Source organism: Homalodisca vitripennis, chromosome 5 (genome assembly GCF_021130785.1).
Source record: "Homalodisca vitripennis isolate AUS2020 chromosome 5, UT_GWSS_2.1, whole genome shotgun sequence".
Lineage (NCBI taxonomy): Eukaryota > Metazoa > Arthropoda > Insecta > Hemiptera > Cicadellidae > Homalodisca > Homalodisca vitripennis.
This window is the reverse complement of record NC_060211.1, coordinates 126127646-126147966: the sequence shown is the minus strand read 5'-3', so window position 1 is coordinate 126147966 and position 20321 is coordinate 126127646. Positions and strand designations below refer to the sequence as shown.

The window sequence follows — 20321 nt, the reverse complement described above, 5'->3', positions numbered from 1 at the left end:
AAGAGCTATAATAATAGTGCTCGGGGTGAAGTCGTCGGCGCTCAAAAATTCTGGAAATTTGCGGAGACCACGTTGTTCGCCGTGCTTATCTTAGGGAAGGGCGTCACTCTTATACACCCAGTACAAATATCTACAATTCCTTATCGAATAGTTTTTGCTGTTCACTGTCTTTAAGAAAGGTATTTCATATGGCTGTGACAATAAAATTTAAAAACAATACCCGAACCAAAACCGATTGAGTGAACTTAAAGGTAAAGTGAGATACTTCTCTAAAACCTCATATAAGTTTTCTCGGTAGTTGTATTAATTTTACTATAGAACACACAATGCATCCACACAATTGCCTGGCAGACATACTGTGCAGTAATAACCTGTTCTGTGCGGAAATGGGTTCCAAATTCTAAAAATACTATGCTAAATATTACATAAAATAATATTAAATAATACTGTGAACTCCTAATTGTGTCGTCAGGTATACGCCTTTATTAGTATACATCCGAAAATTAAAATTTGAATTGTTTTGTTATTTACAGTTAACAATTTGTATAAAATACGTTTGACATACTTTGAATTTCCTGACGACAGCATTGCAGGAAATAAAATTTAAAACTTATTGACATAGTGAAGATATGTAAATAATTATTCCATTTTAATTTACGGAACATATAGCAGTTGTTCATTACCAAAATCCACACATTTTTTGTAAATTGTCGTTTTTGACATTTTATTGGACGTGTTGTGCACAGTGGTATTGGAACAACATATTATTTTATGCAGTTTTTAAATAGTACTTGTGTGAAGTCTTGTAACCAAAGTTTTGCTATTAGAGTAGATCCACAAGAAATATCACATGCAGTTAGCTCCACATATCGGTTAGGCAATGCTACAATTCAAAACCGTGGAATATTACTCGAGATAGTCTTCATAAAACAGTCATTGACACACATGCCGTGTACACATAGCCTGTACCATAACGAGGTAATTTTACTGTATGTTCCAATCTCAGCTGAGGTACTAAAAGGTTCTGCCTGATAAACAACAGAGTTCTGACTCATTTCAAAGTACTGTTCTTTATTTACAATATCTTTTTACATTTTCGGTTTTCAAAGAAATTGGGTCCTATAACTCTAGAACTTGTGACCACGCCAGTGCTTTTTGACCATGCAGAGATAGGTGATGAATTTACCAAAAATTAACTCTTAACCAATATCGACAATTTTGAGTTGTTAAGTTGGTACTGCTTAGCTCACTTAGAGATTATTAAAAGTTGAAAAATGTTTTCATTATTTTGTTACGTGAAAAATAAGACGCAATTCAAGGTCAGCAGGATTGAGTTCTTGTGCAACTGGTAACTTGTAAGGATGAAAGTTGAATTGAATATGTAGATTTTTTGTTAATAGGAAATTCCTAATTTAGGATTGATTGATTGATTAGAACTTTGTAGAATAGATACATGCACATTTTTAACAGTACCTGTAGTAGATACTGTTAAAATAAAAATTAAAAATGTCTTATTTTAATTTTGTATGCAAATGTACTACTTTCAAATTGTTCATCCACCTTTTAATATTAATACTAAAAGGCTCTGCCATAAAGAGAAACATGGGAAATAACCATTGCGTAGCAGTGACAGACTCATTATTTTGTAGAAATAAAATTCAATAAAAAAAAACGTAATATTCACCTATCCACAGTTTCATGTTTAATGAAATTGAATCAACTGTGACCTTAATAGTAGCAAGAACAGTAACAGCTGGAGAACATATTTAAAAATTAACAGATTTTATTAGATCACTGTTTCTGTTCTTAGCCGCTAGATAGCATAACGTTCCATATTGAAAACAGATTTTAACATTTGATACTAGACCGCAGGACATTGCGTATAATGCGTATGGTGGTGATCACAGGGTGATCACTACCTTACTGTTTTTGGATTTAGGAGGGTAAAAAGATTCACATTTCTTACTTAGATGGTTCTACTATTCATTCGTAAAGTATACAAATAAATAAAACCAACGTAATGTTACTTCATTTGTATAAAAAACAACAAAACTCTCAAAACCAATAGTTAAACAAAACTATTATGTAGTATAAAATGTCGTAATAATTGAGGGGCTATCCAGTTTACATTATGCCGAAGAAAGTGTAATTTTACTGAAATACATTACAATTGATCTTATATTGTTCGCCCTTTTTAGTCGGACGTGGACTCCAGATTCGATGAGTCAAGTCTGTTACACAGTGTTGGATTTCTGCACTCTGGTTTGGACTCTGCACTAAGTGGGAGGTGAAATTGAGTACTACTTAAACATTCGAATTGATGTTGGTATATCAGGGAAAGGATAACCCCACGTCACTTGTCGCGTAACAAACTTCGTCCAATGGAGCATCCACGCCCATTTAAGCTATTTTCGAGTTCCTCATTCTAGGTTGTATTGTTGAATTGTGTACAGTAATATTTACATAGGCAGACGTTTAAAGAATATCAGCATCAACGAACAAGAACATCTACCTTTAAGGCGTCAACAGCTTGGTCTCCGTTGGATGGTGTTATGGTTGTGAGATAGGTCATTATTTTCCTGCATGTCAGGTCAAAGAATGATGGCCGGATACAAGTACTGTGTACTGTGTAGGTCGGTGCAGGTGTTGGCTGAGGGAGATGTGTTCTCGGAAGGTTATTATTGTCCAATGTTTGCCTCCGCCCTGTTTCGTTTGAACAAGTATTAAGTCCCATATCTAACGTATTTCCACCCGCTGTATATCGAGGCTGATTGGTATTACAAATACAATATGGCAAAGATAAACATTCATTTCTCGTAGTTCTTCATCTTCAGACAGTTATGGAACTAATGTTATTCAATATTATCTTCCAGTTCATTCAAAATTTACTGCAGACTGTACTTGGAAAAGTATTCGTTGATTTCTAAAAATGACATGAGCAATACAAAAATGTAAATTTAAAGGTTTATGAATTTGTGGCACAGGTTGCAGTGTAAAATGGTGTGTTTTATTGAACTTATCAAGGTTCTTAATTAGACAATATTTCAATTACATTTCATTACTTCATGTTTTGATTTGAGGTGATAAATTTGTAATTGTATGATTATTTTTCCGTTGAAGTAAATATAAATTGCGTAGGTGCCATTATTTCATTCCAATATATATTTACTGGATGCCTTTTCTGTTAAACATCGACGTTTTGTAAAAAATCATACTTATTCGCATCCTCCATACCTTTACTTTCCATAACATCTGTAAACGAAAGCTTATAAGTTTTATTACATTTTTGTTACCAAATAGTTATTGGAGAATATACAGTGTATAGAAATCAGCATTTTGGTTTTACGAGAGATAAGAACAGCTATTCCATAATATAATAATACAAATCAAATAAAAGCGTTTTAGTTCAAACATTTATAACCCCACTAATAGTAAGTAATAATGCAGAATTTTGTTACATTCAATGTATTGTTTATTAGTATTTGTTTTAGTATAACACGTGTATAATTTATTATACTTAATTTTGTTGATGTGTAACACAATAACTTGAGAACATATGGCATAGTCTATATATAAAGCTAATTGAGTGCGAAATATTGAGAACAACTTGAGGTTCAGGTGTTCATGAATTCAAAAAAATCAGGTATTCAAACCTCTGACGTTTGGTTTTTAGCAAGCATAATATCGTCACAATTCTAAGTTTCGATTACTATTATGTGATTCAAACATTTCATTTCCAATTGGGAATTTGAATGAGTTAAAAATCGAAAATCTTAGTAATACAAACACAGAGATTGTGTATAATCCTAGAATTTGTTATACATGACAATTAAATAATGAATTAATTTAGTTGTCAAACAAACTCTTAGTGGAGCAATTTCACCTGACCTGGGTTTTAGATGGAAGCCATCATTACTTAATTGAAAAAAATATTACGTTTCTTAAAGTAAATAAAGATTATTTTATTAAAGGGTGTAATTCAGAACAATGCTTCAAAGTATGAAACAGTTTTTCTTTTTACAAATTTCTTTTTATATTGATATACCTGACATCATGAGGCATGGGCAGGGTGGCACCCCTGTCCAGGAGGATCTTGATGATCTCATAGTTATCTCGGTGGGCTGCTAAGATAAGGGGTGTGATGTCGGGGGTGAAGGTGGCGGTGTCAGGCGGCAGCGCTTCCCAGCTCTGTAAACATGAGATATAACATAACCTATTTATAATTAACCTCATTATATTTAATAAATAGTAATAAAACGCGCGCCATTGCATACCGCAGGTACCCGCGGCTTTGCAAACAATTTCCTTTTGAATAATAGGTACGTCAATATAACGGCATAATAAACGTTCCTGAAAATGATTGATTGTCATTGGTAGATATTCCAATCTTCTAACAAATTTCAGAATAACTAAACTGTAGGCTTAAAGAGCAATTTTTAAGACCCTGAAGTAGAGAATGAAACAATTTTTATCAGTAACAATAAACACGCAAATTTATCTGTGCCATTCCATATTAGTTGAATGAATAGCTTGAAACATTTCAGTAACAATTACAATATATAAGACCATAATGGAGGAATGCTAAGTCCGTAGTAACATTTGTGGAAGCATATATGGAGTAGTGTGATGGAGGAGAGATGATGGACTATAGCCACATATGTCTGAAAAGTCTTCTTCGGTCAAAAGGCGTCTAACTCCGGTCATTGTAATCACTTCAGGTGTTGTAGCAGAGTTTGCATTGTTGCTCGTATTAAGAAAATGTATAATAATGGTTCTCATAAAAGTTTATATTGTAAAAGAGAGACTACATCCGGTTATTGTAATTTACCTCTTGTGTAAGATATTTTTGGGGGTTGTAGCGTCAGTTTCCCGATCAAAAACGCATATACATACATAGGTTTACACAGTTTTCGTTTGTCAAAAAGCGTATACTAACAGCTAAATTAATATTATTTTGGTTTAAGTACTTCGCTATAGTAGCCTAGCGTTTTTCGGTCAAGGAATTTGGTGAGAAAAGTCTATTTCCGGTATCGTAATGGCATGTGCATTATTGCCTTGATTAAGAAAATATATATTAAGTTGGTCTAAAAATATACTTATATACAGGTATACACTTATATTTAAATATACTTATATTTGGTGAGGTCAAATTGGAGGGTATGGAAAATGATTAAAACTATGATATTTTTCTCAAATAAGCGTCTGCTAACTAAATACCAACCCACAATTGACCACATTTAGTCTCTTTATATATTTGTCTGACGATAATTATTAACTATTAATTGACGATAATTAACTATTACTTTTGTGTCTAACGGTTGGTTTTAAGTGGCCCAAGATAGGAAAAATATAAACTATGAAAAAATACAATTTCTTATAAAATTTTCCCAAAAATTATAAACTCAGTTTCATAAATCTTTTCAAAACCTTCTAATTTCAACTTCCACAAAAATTTCATTAAAAAGAAGGTTGTGTGTTTATACAGTGCAAATTAACTCTCGGTTTCTAGATTACTTTTTCTGAGCTTTTTCACTGTAGTGTTAGATTTCCAATCCAAATCATTTACATTCCAAAAATTGTTTTTGGTTGTGTTCAGAAAACCACCTCTGACCAATACGCACAAGAGCTCATTATTATTGTTGTAAGTCACAGTCCGAACTGACGATTCTCCGAGTATTATATAAAAACAGAATTTCAAACAAACTCAAAATCATAGAGAAACTACATTTGGTACTTTATAAATGTATATGAATAACGATAAGCCTCGTTTGACAAGCAGGTAATAACGATCAATTACATATAGGAGGCGTGTTTGTTCAGGATAGAACCACGACCAAGGCCCGCTCACGCGTTTCCCTAGCTAAGCCGCAGTTACCGCAGTATACACTTGTTATCGGTCCGGTAACAAGAACATACTGGCTCAGCCATCGTTATTTGTGACAGACGGTAAACATTGTTATCCAGTCTCAGATACTCGTATATGATTGCTACCCTTCACCTACTGCGCTGCCGTCTCCTCACCGAATATCGCTTTCTTCACTACATAGTAGTCCAGCAAACTGAGCTCTATAGTATTTCATCACGGATGTTCTTATGATTCGTTATGACTATTTTTACTATTTATAATGAACTATAAATAAATATACATATGATTTGTAACGCTTGTATTTCTAAGAGATTACAGTTTAACAAATAAAAATTAATGGATGGATTTAATAGATATAATAATGCAAGGCCACAACAGTGATAATGAAATACATATTATAAAAAAAACAAAATAAATAGTTTTATTTTATATATTCATAAAGTCCATTAGTTGATATAATGGAAAGGATTAGTCAATATATAAATTCCATATGTATATATTATATCTGTGTAAATGACATATTGACAGTTCCTGTTTCCATGGTAGATACATGTATTCCAACATCCTTTGGCGAAACGTCCTATTCATTCCTGGAATATGCTGTAATATTTCTTGGTTAATTGTACCAACAACATAGTAGCAGAGCGCGCTCTCGTTTAGTGTGGGATTGGTATCGGTAACTCTGTAAAACGATGATGAGTTGCTCACCGAAGATTTTTCAAAGTCACAAACTTTAGTGTTTTCTCTTTAGAAACTTTCTGTGTAGCGTCATATATATATATATATATATATATATATATATATATATATATATATATATATATATATATATATATAGAGAGAGAGAGAGAGAGAGAGAGAGAATGCTCTTTAAATTCCGTAATTATTTTAGAAATAGTTGTTACTTTTTGAAGAACAAATGTGGTTTAGAGAAAATGCCTAGTTGTGAGTCATCGTGGAGCTGGATGCATCGTGAAACCAGATATGGTAGGTGGAACGAGATAGCGAGCCCTCTTCGTTGCCAGGCTGTATAAGCCCCAAGTAAAAAGTTAGGGCGTTCTGAATGTATGGAGGGAGGCAATGAGAACTACTTGACGATTGACTCAAAAAACGGCACAAAAGACAAAATCACTTCTTTCTCAGCGCGCCATACCACGAATGATTGAGCGAACGTCTTTACCTCATAGATAAGTAAAACCTATGTCGGCGAGAAGGAAGGTTCTTGATGCATTCGTGTTTCTTCCTAATCGTGGGATTTCGCAAAACTATTTACCCACAGCAGTTGAAATAAAGTCACTATTAAAAGCAACTATCAGTGATTCCTCCTCCGGGGTGCAACTGCATTACATACCATATATAGTTAGTTATATGATTAGTAGACTTATCAAACTAAACATATTTTCTGAAAAGAAAATATTACAAAGTTCATTGAACTAAAAAATCTCATAAAGCTTTTATAGAATTAATAACACCATTTGATGTACTGTGATTTTAATTATTGCTGTCTATGGAATTCTAATTGTACAAACTATCAGTACAGATAATATTTGTTTACAATTCTTCAAGCATTATGATTTTAAACGAGAACCTGGCTCTTAACTTTGTTTAGTATATCTCTTGAGAGAAGCTGTTTATCCAAAGCTTAGGAGCTCCATAGTTATTATTTAAAGAACCCGGAAAAGCCAGCAAGATGGATATATGTCAACCGATACCTCTTCTGACAGAGTGTGTTTTAAGTTGTTGAGGATTCTATTTTACAATATTATTTTCCCCATTTCCAATTTCTACTAAACTACGTGTATTCCGATTTCGTTCCTATCACTAATTAAATATTTTTAGCCGTATTCATTGCTTACTTCTCTTATTTGTTTTATCTTTCCAAAAAGTAATCGTTTGGTCAAGGTCATCTTTTACGAAAGGAAAATAAATTTATGTTGTAGTCTCAGTAGGCTACACCTTTGAAAATCCTGCAATAAGTATAGGAATTAACTTTGTGTATTTCAATAGCTCTCTTAATTGCATAGTCGTTGACTCAATATAGTCTATAATTAAGTCAGACTTTATTGACCCTACTGTGGCCACAGAAACTACTTATAATCCGGATGCTCGAAAACAACTCTTCTATTTGATCACTCATACCAAAAGCCAAAAATTTACAAAAATATCCTATACACATACAAATTTATTATGTATTTTTGGCAACTGTATACAATTTTTGTTAAGAGAATAAAGTTTCGTGATATCATGCTGTGTAATTCATCCTATAGTTTTTGATATAGATGTATAGTTAATCTATGTCATCCCTGGGGTTCAATAAAGCTCCATGCAACATCTAATCCACTCACGTGGGGCTCGCCCGGTTTGTGAAGTGTCTCCTCATGGTCCAGCAGAACCTCCACAGCTTCTACGAACTCCTCGGAGATGGCGTGGAGCAGCGCGTCTTTGGTGTCGACCTTGTACTCTATCAGCAACTCCACCATCTCCAGGTTCTCGTTGTCGATGGCCATCAGCAGCGCTGACCTGCCCAGCGGGTCCACACAGTTGATATTGATGTAGTCTGTCTCCTGCGCGCGCTGCATCATCCTGTTGTGACAAACAGAAACTGACGTCTACAATAAAACACGGTCATCGTACTATTTTTAGCCTGAGTCGAGAATAGCTTTATTCTAATGATGTCATACCAACTGGTAGAATTCTATATTGATTACGATTCTTGCACGATGCTATTATAACGCTCAACTAATGAGAATATTTACCAAAGGTTTAAATACTTATATAAAAGTTAATATTTGGAAAAATGTTTTGGAATTTTCATTGTAAAATCCTGAATACTGATTGCACATAACCTTCCTGAAAATAATTTTTCTTAGTTTATTTTTTAGCAATAATTCAGAAATTATCTATGAAGTATTCAGTTTAACCAACATATAAGTTCAAAATATTATAGTACCACCCACACACTATGTTACACTAGATGGTCTATTGAAAATGTGTCCTTAATTTTGCTTCTTAAACCTTTTAAACTCTGCTCTGTAAATTAATAAGGTGACAAAGTTAGACTTTAATTGCCTTTTGGTTTGATACCATAGTGAAATTTGACATTATTGTCCGAAAAATAAACTGTGTCCATAAGACAATTGTTCTTGTATTATTTTAAGTTAGGAAATGGTTAATCCAAACGGATTTAGTTTAGAGGTTCCAGACTATTATTAATAAAACTTATGTTAGCATAAGCACGTAAAAACGTGGGTATAATTGAAAAGTTTTAGAAATGTGTAGTAATTGCTCCAGTTTTAAAGTTAAAGTAAAGTATGTATTTATGAAAGACTTATAAATATCTCAATATTCGGCACTGCTTGTAAATTGTAACAAAACATCCATCCCTCCATTAAAATGTGTGTTAATAAAATCTATTTTTCCGATTAGTACCTAATTCTTTCAATAATAATTGGATCAGAAATTTAAGATATTTTTGTATTCATAAGAAAATTAAATGACAGTTCCACCCGAAATTGGAAGAAAACATAATTTTTGGGTTTCAATAACAGTTTTTGAACATATTATGAAATGTATCTAATAAAAACGAAAACCCAACAGCTGACAGATGCTGAATAATTCACTAGTTTATTGGCTACTGGTATAAATCAAACACTCATGAGTTATTCACGTAAACCTCTCTGGGGCTGTTCGGGTAGTAATTACAAAACCCAATGAACCTCGCCAAAGTTCCGACGTTATTATGTATAAAATAATCATTATTTTGGTACCCTTTTAAGATTGAAAATACATTAGTTTTGTTTGTCTACATTCCAATTTTATTACTCATTTTATGGAGCTGACACATTTTATTCTCCTTTGTCGTAATTAATAAAACGTCAGTGTTATGTTATAACAATAATATAGGATTGCAAGACTCTCAAACTTCAATAAAATAAAATACCTCTATTAATTTAATTTTGAAAAAAATAATATATATTATTATTATATGCTTTTAAGCGTACTAAACTATCATGCCGGTTTACAAAATGTTCATGAGAGATAATATGTAAGACACACAAATGAAATTAATGCTTGAACAACCAACCAAAGAACTCTAATTCATTAGTAAGCACAATGGAATCACTGTTAAATATTTAAACTACACAAAGTTTTCATCAACAACAGGAAAGCACCAGTTTGTATTTAATCATCAGTATTAATGCAATAATATTTTATAAGTTCTCTCACTATTACATAGTTAAAGCAATATTTATTATTTAATATCATAGCGGACCTCAAATTAGAACATTTACATTCTTTTTGTGGACACGTAAAGTTAAGATAGACAATAAAGTCTCATGTGTGAAATTTGGCACTAACGGAGATAACCACAATAAAGAGTAGCTCGGTATACACAGTAAATTGGTATATATTGTTTCACTTAAGTATTTATGGTTGCTGAACTTCCTCTTCCCGTCTTTTTGTGATCTTCTACAGTTAAATCTCTAAAGACTTACAATGATAATAAGTGAATGTATTGTGTTAGTTTTTCAGATTATCGTTAGTTATAATGGCTCTAGCATTTTAATTGAGAATAAATTCATGTATTATTCATTAAACACAATAATTTTTATGCAAGTGTGAAGAATGGTTTGTTGGTTGTGTAGTAATTGCTCCAGCTTTAAAGTTACTCACACCCACACACCTCAGTTGCCTGATGAGACGATGAGAACACCTTATAATGCAAATTACTCTGGGTGGCAACTGAGTAAACCAGACAGATCTCTTTGTAGTGTAGGTGTAAAAGATTAACAAAAAGCCAAACTGAAGCATCACTTCTTTGTTTGCAACTTATAATAATTGACGATGGATTGTTTTAAGTAATAACATACTTTCGGACATTTGCCAACGATACATGTTACAAAAATAGAATATTACGTTTCGAGGATTAGAGTCTATCCTCTTTTCCATGTGTCAAAAATCTTACATAAGATTAGGGAACCACAAATATGGCGACAAACTCGTCAAAGTAAAAGTTTGGCAACCTAGCAAGTTTTACTTACTCGCAGTGTTAACGGTTCAAAGTTGATTAGTAGGTTTAAAAAAAGTGATAACACTTCAAGGTCGACCTGCAATCAGACCAGAATGTTTTCATCTAAACCTTAACGATAACATGTTATGATGTATAACAGTGAGAAGAAGCATAAATCACAAGATTGCAGGCGCACTACACTAAGCATGCTGAACACACCAGATATGGTGAGAGACTAAGGAAAAATTCAATATCAGCTCATTCCATATCATGCGTGTAGCACTTGTGAAACAATAAATCGAATGACGATGGTTGGGATGAAGAAAGAGGGTAAACGTCTTCAGCGTTACTTTTTTATCTTCATCTCAAGGTCACACTGTATATTTCAATTTTGTTGTTTCTTAATTAGGAATTGTTACAAATTATTTATGATTCATAATTAGTTCTTCTTTCTATTAGGGTTACTTAAAAATAAACAAAACCAAATTCTGCATCGTTCAATAGTACACTTTGTTTTGAGAACTGATATATGTACTATTCTTCATGTGTTAGAAAGGGCATCAAAAGGTAAAGAAGATGAGACATCCCTTTGTGAAACCTAGTGTTCTTTTTTTGTAAAGTATAATGATTGGAACGTCCGAAATCTTGTAATCCTTTCTAATCGATAGTCATGAGAAATTGGTTTTAAACAAGGAACTCAATTATCGATGGTTTGGACTCCAGATAAAACTGATTATTCGTTCTTATGTTCACCTCAGTGATATGGATGGCATTAAAGTTGCTTACTGAGAGGTTTTATATGACATAGTGTCCTATGAGGTTCAGGCAAAACAAGTTGAAATATAATTGGTGGACACAGTAAAAGAAATTACAGAATCCGATTCCTGCCATTAATAAATCTACGTTCAATATGTTTAACTATACTTAAATTATATTTTTTACTTTAAAATATGCGATTGAGGAACTTGGTGAATCATAACTGTTATAACCACAATATTCCATAATGTCCAAGTGGAGAATGTAACAGTTTGAAAGTAGTGATTCAAACCTTGGTGATTATAACTATATCGTAATGTTCAGTGTTTACACTTCAAACTTGAGCAATTGAAGTCTAGCGTAGTGTAAACACTAAAACCTGTATGGTCATAGTTCTAGTGTAGTGCAGAAAACTTGGGTGCAACAATCTTGGGTGTATGTAACTAACAGTCAGTGTTTACACTTCAAACCTGGATGGTTATATTTCAATATTACATATCTGCTTAATTATTGCATCAGTATAGTTTCATTACGTACAATCAGACCAGAATGTTTTCATCTAAACCGTAACGGTAAACATTTTGAACCTTAAATAAACTAAATTTATTAACCTTAAGTAATTATACATAGCTTAGTATGCACTTTTGAAGAAGCTTTGACAATAGATGAAAGATTTGTCGAGACTGACCTCCGTGTTGAAGCCACATCGCCTCTCTCGACTGCCAACAGGAACTTCTTCTCGTCCAGAGTTAACTGCTTCATCTCCTGATGCGGCCTTACCACGTTCTCCTCCTCCATCATACCGTGGATGCTGTGCCTCTGCAACAAGACACTGGGTTATCTTATGTTCACAGAACAACATGAAGAGGAATTACATCATTACACTTACTGCTTTTGGAGTGACAGAATGTTTAGGATAAGTAAGAGTTTGGTGTAGTGGTTGTTCCTGTCAAGATCCCTTTAGGAGGGATAACGGGTACTTTCTCTGTCTCGTAACCTTTGAAAAAGAAGAGGCTGGGTCTGTTCCAGCCTCTTCCAGCCACATCAGGATTATTCCCTAATGCTTAGGCTTCCAATCCTTTAAAGGAGGCACCGCACCAATTCCAAAAGTCATCTTCCGCAGTACTCCAGACCATTCGATCAGCCCTTTTTACCCAATATCTCGAAATTTTCGGTTAAGGACATCCATTAAGTTTTGCTCTACCCGTAGAGATTCTACTGACAGGTATTACCCAGTGATCGTGGTGTTAGTGACAACAATCCACAATTCATAGTTACTGCCTCCATGAAACAAATGCATCCAACATCTTGAAGGAATTGCGGGTGCTTTATCTCAAAACATATTAAACTATCTCCACTTTAATTTAAATTTGTTCAACACAAATGCAGTTTGCTGTGGAACACCAATCTGCAGCAGATAATCAGTTTCTCTGTCAGCACTAATCATTGTCACTGGCAAATTAAGCGACCCTAATTGCTACACCCCAATCCTACCATATTGACCTGGTATACGTCCTTTCCCTCTATACGCGGCTGTATTTTACATCATTCAACACATTTGTTTATGACGGAAACTGCTTTTAAAGTACAACGATCATTTAATTAATATTGGCCAGGGATAGGGAAATAAAAACTTCCCTTTGCCACTATTTATTTCTAACTTATTGGTGTTGTTGATAATTTGAAAGGGTTATAGGAATTCGGACTATACCATACTTAAATCTTAAAAGAACAGAACACTACGTTTCGAGAATTGGAGTCTATCACCTTCTTCAGGAATTAAAAACTTAGTACAAAGCGAAAGAGGAATAAATATGGTTATATGGTGATAAACCTACAAAATTAAGATTTTGCAACACGAAAATCAATAAAGCGTGCACCTGATGAGACGATGAGAACACCTTATCATGCAAATTACACTGGGTGGCAACTGAGTAAACCAGACAGATCTCTTTGTAGTGTAGGTGTCTCTGGTGTCGAAACGGTGCAAAGACTTTCTTTTTAACGTCTTCAACGCCGACCTTTTTTGATTAATTTAGACGGTTCGTGGATTCCAGATTTCAGATGGTACACTAAGCGGAAGGTGAAATAGAGATAAACACAATTTTGCAGTGTATTGATTTGACTTTGCTTCTCTTTGTCTTAAGTTCTTTGATAAATGAAGATGAGGATAGATCCCAAACCTCACAACGTAGTCTTATATTCTTGTGACGTTTAATAAATATATTACTTAATGAGAAGTAATATGACGAATGTAGTATACATTGCGAGATTTGTAAAACGATTCCTTATTTTATACATATAAACTTTGGAGGTATTAAATAAATCTCATGGACTGTTTCGTAAAGATAAGGAACGAAAGCAGCTCTTACGGGAGTGTCGTGTAATAAACAAACTCTGCTCGGAGCAAGTGTAGTTTATACTCGTGTACTTGATGGTGCATGAAATCGGTGGAATATGTTAGCTCCATAAATTTTAACGTGAAAGTTTATCTCATTTTTACATTTTTAGTTTGTAAATATTTACAAGTGCTGATTAGGTATATAGCAGATTGGAAAGATAATTAATAAACGCCACTACATTTCGGGATCACGATAATAAACGCGTTATGCTGGCTCACGGTCGGTCATCTTTCATCCATATATACGAGTATTAGCAGAATCATCAAATATTCAGAGTCATGAACGTTGGGTTTAAGCATGAGTTATATTAGGTTTATGTCCATTAAATTAATTAAATCTTACTGCTTCAACACGTAATGTAAATTTATGCAACCTTTGTTTCCATTTTTAAATAGTTGTGTGAAAACGTTGTTTCAAGATTTTAGCATTATAAATCATAAATTTACAAACAATAGAAAAATATAAAAATACCATATAACAATAGGTGTACTTAAAACACTGTTAGTAATGATATAAAATAGTTAACAGTATTGTTATGCTGGTACTAATTAAACAAAAATGTTACCAAAACAATGTATGTTGTTCTGAAAATTACTGAGAAATTATACGTGCTACTCTGATATATAGAAACCAATTTAGTTTTGTCTAGGTTTATTATGTAATATACTAAACTCAACATCGGCTCCGTAACATCGGAATTAGTACTTATCTCAGAAATCTGAAAAAAATTAAGTTTTTTTTTATTTGGTGTTATAAATCTAAGTTTCATTCCCGTTAACATGATGTATACATGTTTTATACAGAAACTCACTGCAATGGTGATTTTGTCAATCTTTGAACCTCCACTGGTGTATATATAGTAATATACTTCATAATTAAAGTCATTATGGATGGTGATGTATTAAATTTTCAAGTACTTAAGCTATTCCACCTCCCCAAAGATTGAATGCATTGGAAAAATTAAATAAATTTTCCGAGATCCTTGCATAAAACGATCTGGTGAGTTTGAGTCATCAAATGTTTGTATTGCAAGACCCAAAATCAAAACGAGTCAGTGAAAAATGTAATATGGACTTGAGGCTATAACTACCATCAACGAATTAGGGCAACATTGTAAGATGCAACATACTGTAAGAAGATAATTGGGATCTGCCAGGAATATTTTGTGCAAAAGCGATGGAGCCATTGGACATGTACTCTATTAAAAAAGTTACTGCAAAGCTCAAGAATTAGTTACTAAACCGGAAGTATAAAACTGCCGAGAGGACCTTCCTGACTCAACAAAAAGTCAATTGTCTTTTGATATTTTTAGTCTGAATTTTGTAACTTGTTGTTTCCGAAAGTTTAATTTTTAATATATAATGAACATTTCCTAAATAAGTTTTCAAGCAAGGGCTTTACAATTTTTACCACACTGAGTTTTTCATGATAGTTGGCTAAGGTTTTGATAAAAAGACATAGCTTACGATGTTTTAGAATTAATTTGTTATATAACAGTTTATTTTTGGACGAAGAAAAAGCTCGGTGGATAAAGGAGGCTTAATTGTAAGATTAAAGTCTAATAAAAACCTTTCCATGAGCAGAAGCTCCTAATATAACATAGGTGAGATGGGGAGGTAAGGAACAGCCTTGACACTTTGAGATTGCTTGCGTTTGCTTTAGATCTAATACAATTCGTATAAAGCTGAAAAATAAGTTTATTGCATATGCTGCTGTATTTGTTCTTCGTGGAAAATCTGAAATAAATTAAGAAATTTTCAAATAAAACAGGTGTCTGATTTTGGTATTAGAATCCTGCTGGCGTTTATCTTAATTTGTAATATATTATTAGTAGTATACTTTTGTAGTGTTTAAAAAAATATAAGCATAAAAAACTATCCGAAATGTGATAAAAACAAAATAGATTCTTTTATCTATTTTAACCAAAGCTCTAGTACCAGACACATTCGAGCATCGTATCACATTGAGCAAAGCTGAACCGTCACCACAGTTCGACCTGACGCCGAGATATCTGATCCCAAGGGGATTATCGACCAGTGAAGGAGGCGAAGTTACCTTAAGCTATTTGTCTATCCAGGCGATAGGTGGATAATATTACACTTTAACTCATATAATTTTATTTTTCTGAGAAGAGCTTGAAATATTCACGTGCAATGGAATAATTACCAGATACAAAGGTTTTAGCCTTAACTCTTGTTTATCAGTAATCCATTTCTCATCGAGCAACTATCCGCTAGAAATTTTAAAGTTAATATCTCTTTGCTAAACATCTGATAACTGGAATTCATGGCCGGTGGTGTAATTCAGCTTAGATTTGTGAGGTAATAAGAATGCATGAAAGTCTAAATGGTCGCAGTCTGGTGTCTGGATAGTCAAAGGAAATGTAATTAAAGTTAAAGATAAGCCTTATCAGTAAAATTAGATCAATAATCAAACTTTATGTCTCCCAGAGTACCTAGCCATCGGGCTAATGAATATTACCATTTCCTAACACATTGTTATCGTTGATAGAACAAGAAACCCACATATAGTCTACATGTGGTGAGATGATAAGAAAGCTAAACAGGGAAGAGCAAACCAAGTTAGATTAAACCATTTTGACGTTACAATACCAAGGCTAAGCTAATAAGTCTTATACTGAAGGCATATATATATATATATATATATTATATATATATATATATATATATATATATATATATATATATAAATTAATTTTTGTCTGTATGTCCTTTATAGACTAAGAAACTATTTGACCGATCATTTTGAAAATTTGTTTCTATATGTATTTTTCCATGTAGAAGGTGGATGAATGCTATGTAACTCCCCCCATTCATGTAACTCACCACTAGACAGCGCTGCAATATATAAAATTTATCAAAGCGCCTGCACATTGTTTGCTGCAATTACTAGACTGTTACGTATTTTAAATAACCAAACACTGCTTGAAGGCGCTAAGTTTTGATGTATGTTTATCTTTAAAATAAATTTCTGGTTGAAATTAAAGCTTGAGTGTTAGACTTTATAATAAAGTAAATGTACGTGTACAATGGCTATAAACATACACTTTTGACAGATTTTCTTGATCATGGCAACAAGGTGACCTCTACATTGGCGTTGGAAATATAATTCACTTGAACCAGAAGTGCTTATACTCGGGCAAAACTTACGAAAAGTGTGCGCAGCCGCGGGTAACAACTAGTTGCAATATAATCAATACTGCCATATAAGTACTATTCCAAAAAACAACTACAAAATGGATAACATTGTTGTTATTGAAATCGAATGGCTGTTCGGACAGGGATCGGTGGAATAGGAATTATTACAACCACTGGAAGCTTTCCAAAAATGTTTGGAACATTAGATACTAAAAGGGATATTAATTGTTATAGACTTTTAATGGTCAAGAATTCGTTTTGATGATATTGTTTTTATGGGTAGCTTTAAAAGGTATACAATATTAATATGATATGACGTATGTATAGATCAATTGGAGCTTAATACACAGGGTGATAACGTAAACAAAAACACTCTTACGTAAGTGAATAATTTAATATTGACATACATTCAGCGAATTGTTATCCAAACCTAATATAACAGAATATGTATAGACAATGTTTCACTGTTTTAAAATGACTAACTGTAGATTCTCAGATAAGGATACTGGCATAGTACCATTTAAGGTAGTGCAATCCATTTTTAGTTTTGATAACTTCAATGCCATAGCCCATTACGATAAATTCTATAAAGACATTAAAATAGAACAACTTTTGCGATCACCAGTAGAAAATATAAGCACTTGAAGTTGGTAATTCATACAATTTGTAATTAGGCCCAAATAAGAACAGACGGGACCGAAAATAGTATTTTATGCAGTATGTACATTTTTAGTTTAAAATACAATTGAAAATGCAATATTTTTAAATAAGATTTTTTAGGAAATTAGCTTTTATACATACAAATCTGACAATCCTTCAGACATCTTTTATTATACGCACCGTAAAAAGTTCATATCCATTTCTATAACAGTTCTTCTTCGGGCGTGATTTAAGGCCCTAAATTCTGCTTCATGCATATACTCGTGGACTGATATAAATTTTTTTAAGTTTTCTAATAAAGTTTTCTAGTCTGCATATAAAAATATTTTAAGAGTCGGGTGTAATGTCGACTATCTTGCATGTATTCCCATACGAACAATACCTCGTGCATCTTTACGACCCTATATTATTCGTAGTACACTTACGAGAGATTTTTAATTTTAAATATATAACTAATACGCATCCAAAAGCTTTTTAGATGTTCGATACTCTTATAGGTTATTCAGACTATATTTTATACTTTTTTGCACTTTACTCTAAATATTAAAGAAGTATATTATTCACAAAAAAACGACGAGTTTGGATGGGAATAATTTGTATCTTTATGAGTCACCTTCCATAGCACTACATTAAAAAGTAAGGTCGTAAAAACGCTTAAGGTTTAACATTGTTCGTGTAAGGAAATTTCGGCCATTTATTTTGATCAGCACTCTTAAAGTGATATAACCAAATTTTTAAAAATGAAATAAGATTATTTTAACCGTAAATCATTGCATCAGTTTAAAATATTTAATAAGCTTTAGTATTTTGTTGTTTCTAATATTTTTCAATAAGCCAAGCTGATATTTTCTAAACAAAACATATTTAAAATTTAAGTTCCGTAACACTATTGGCTATTGAATAACCAAAATTAGCATTAAGAGAGTAATGAATAAGTGTTAAGATTTTAGAAGCAAGATCTCAAATTAAAAAAAAGTTAATATAGAGGTAATCCGACACAGTAAAGAGCGCGTGACCACGACGACGACTCAATAATCTATGTAGGACAGCAATGTCCAGTCATGTGTCACTCTTGTGTTGACAGCCCCGTGATGGCGATGCACTGGCTCCCGAAAAGCCACACCTAACATGACTCTACCTGCTATTCTTTTGTCATGTTGATTAAAGTAAACGTATTTATTTAAGACAACTTTTACGCTACTTTAAAGATGGATTATTTGCTGGCCTATGCTTAGACAAATATGCCTTCTGCTAACCCAAATTATATTTTTCAAACGTATTGTAAGACAAAATTTATATTAGTATTTTATTGTACTCACGTATTTTCGGAATAAAATAGTCCTGATTCAAACACTTTTAACACATGGCCGTTTTCATTTCCTCTCATATACTGTGTTTCAAAAAGGTTAATGTAGTCCTGCGCCTTTCATTATTAATTTCGCACTACTCTTTCAGACGACAAAAAATCATAGTAGAAGCTGAGTACCAATTTACTCTGTATACAAGACCTAGTTCTTCGAAAATCAATAGAAAGATTTCCTGTAAGAAATAAATCCTATTATCCGAAGCCGCGGATAACTTTTAGTAATTATATATGACGCAGCATTCAGGACACTCGTAGTTAGTTACAATACTCCAAGACCAGAGCACCAGAGCCAATATGCGTTTCACAATGTGTTTTTTTTTTTTTTTGGTAAAATCGATTGTAAAGCGATTTCCAAAAAAACAAGATATCGATCGCCAGCCGTGATAGTTTTGGTGGGGGTAAAAATTGGAGGTTACAAAAGGGTTAACAATAACAAACTATATTTTTCCTAGGTAAAATTTTTTTCTCTTATTAGGCCTTCACTTAAATAAAATTTAAATCAATGACTCCTATTATAACTGACTTTGGATTGAAAGTGGCGACTTTCACTCGCTTTATCTCGAAGTCCAACACTGATACAACTATTACTCGTATTTGTATGGGTTTGTATTCTATTTTAAATGTATCAAGTTAACAAATATATTAATAACATAAGACCTATTGTTAAATATTTGTAACCTTTCTGTATCCTTTCATTTCGATTCCCACATTAAAACTAACGCAGTTCAAACACACACACACACATACACACACACACACACACACACACACACACACACACACACACACACACACACACACACACACACACACACACACAAGAACACTGTGTCTAAAAGCCTACTTCTGTCAAATGACAATCAAGAGAGGTTCCATAACAGTCTTTAATGTATAGTTAAAGATAGAATGCTTTGTCTTTTATATCTGCACTGCTAGCAACTACCAGCTGCTTTGAACGCAATTTAATAGGCGTTGCACCTCTGTGGCCATTGCTGGTTCAAATTTATTCTATTTCCGACGCCAAAGTTGAGTTTGCCGTGTTATTACGATCAAGTAAATGCATCGAAAAGTGTATATTTATGGCCATAGTAATTTACTTCGT

The 20321-nt window shown here is 33.1% G+C and overlaps 1 protein-coding gene across 1 annotated transcript in view; it reads right to left on the bottom strand.

Annotated features, from left to right (window-relative positions):
• LOC124362829 (transient receptor potential-gamma protein) overlaps nt 1-20321 on the bottom strand; it is a 346796-nt gene that overhangs the window by 23948 nt on the left and 302527 nt on the right. Inside the window, exons 4-6 of the mRNA XM_046817664.1 lie at nt 12322-12452; nt 8212-8449; nt 4046-4188 (exon numbers count right to left, since the gene is read on the bottom strand). Of these exons, the coding sequence (XP_046673620.1) occupies nt 4046-4188; nt 8212-8449; nt 12322-12452 (512 nt within the window). The remainder of the gene's footprint in view (nt 1-4045; nt 4189-8211; nt 8450-12321; nt 12453-20321) is intronic.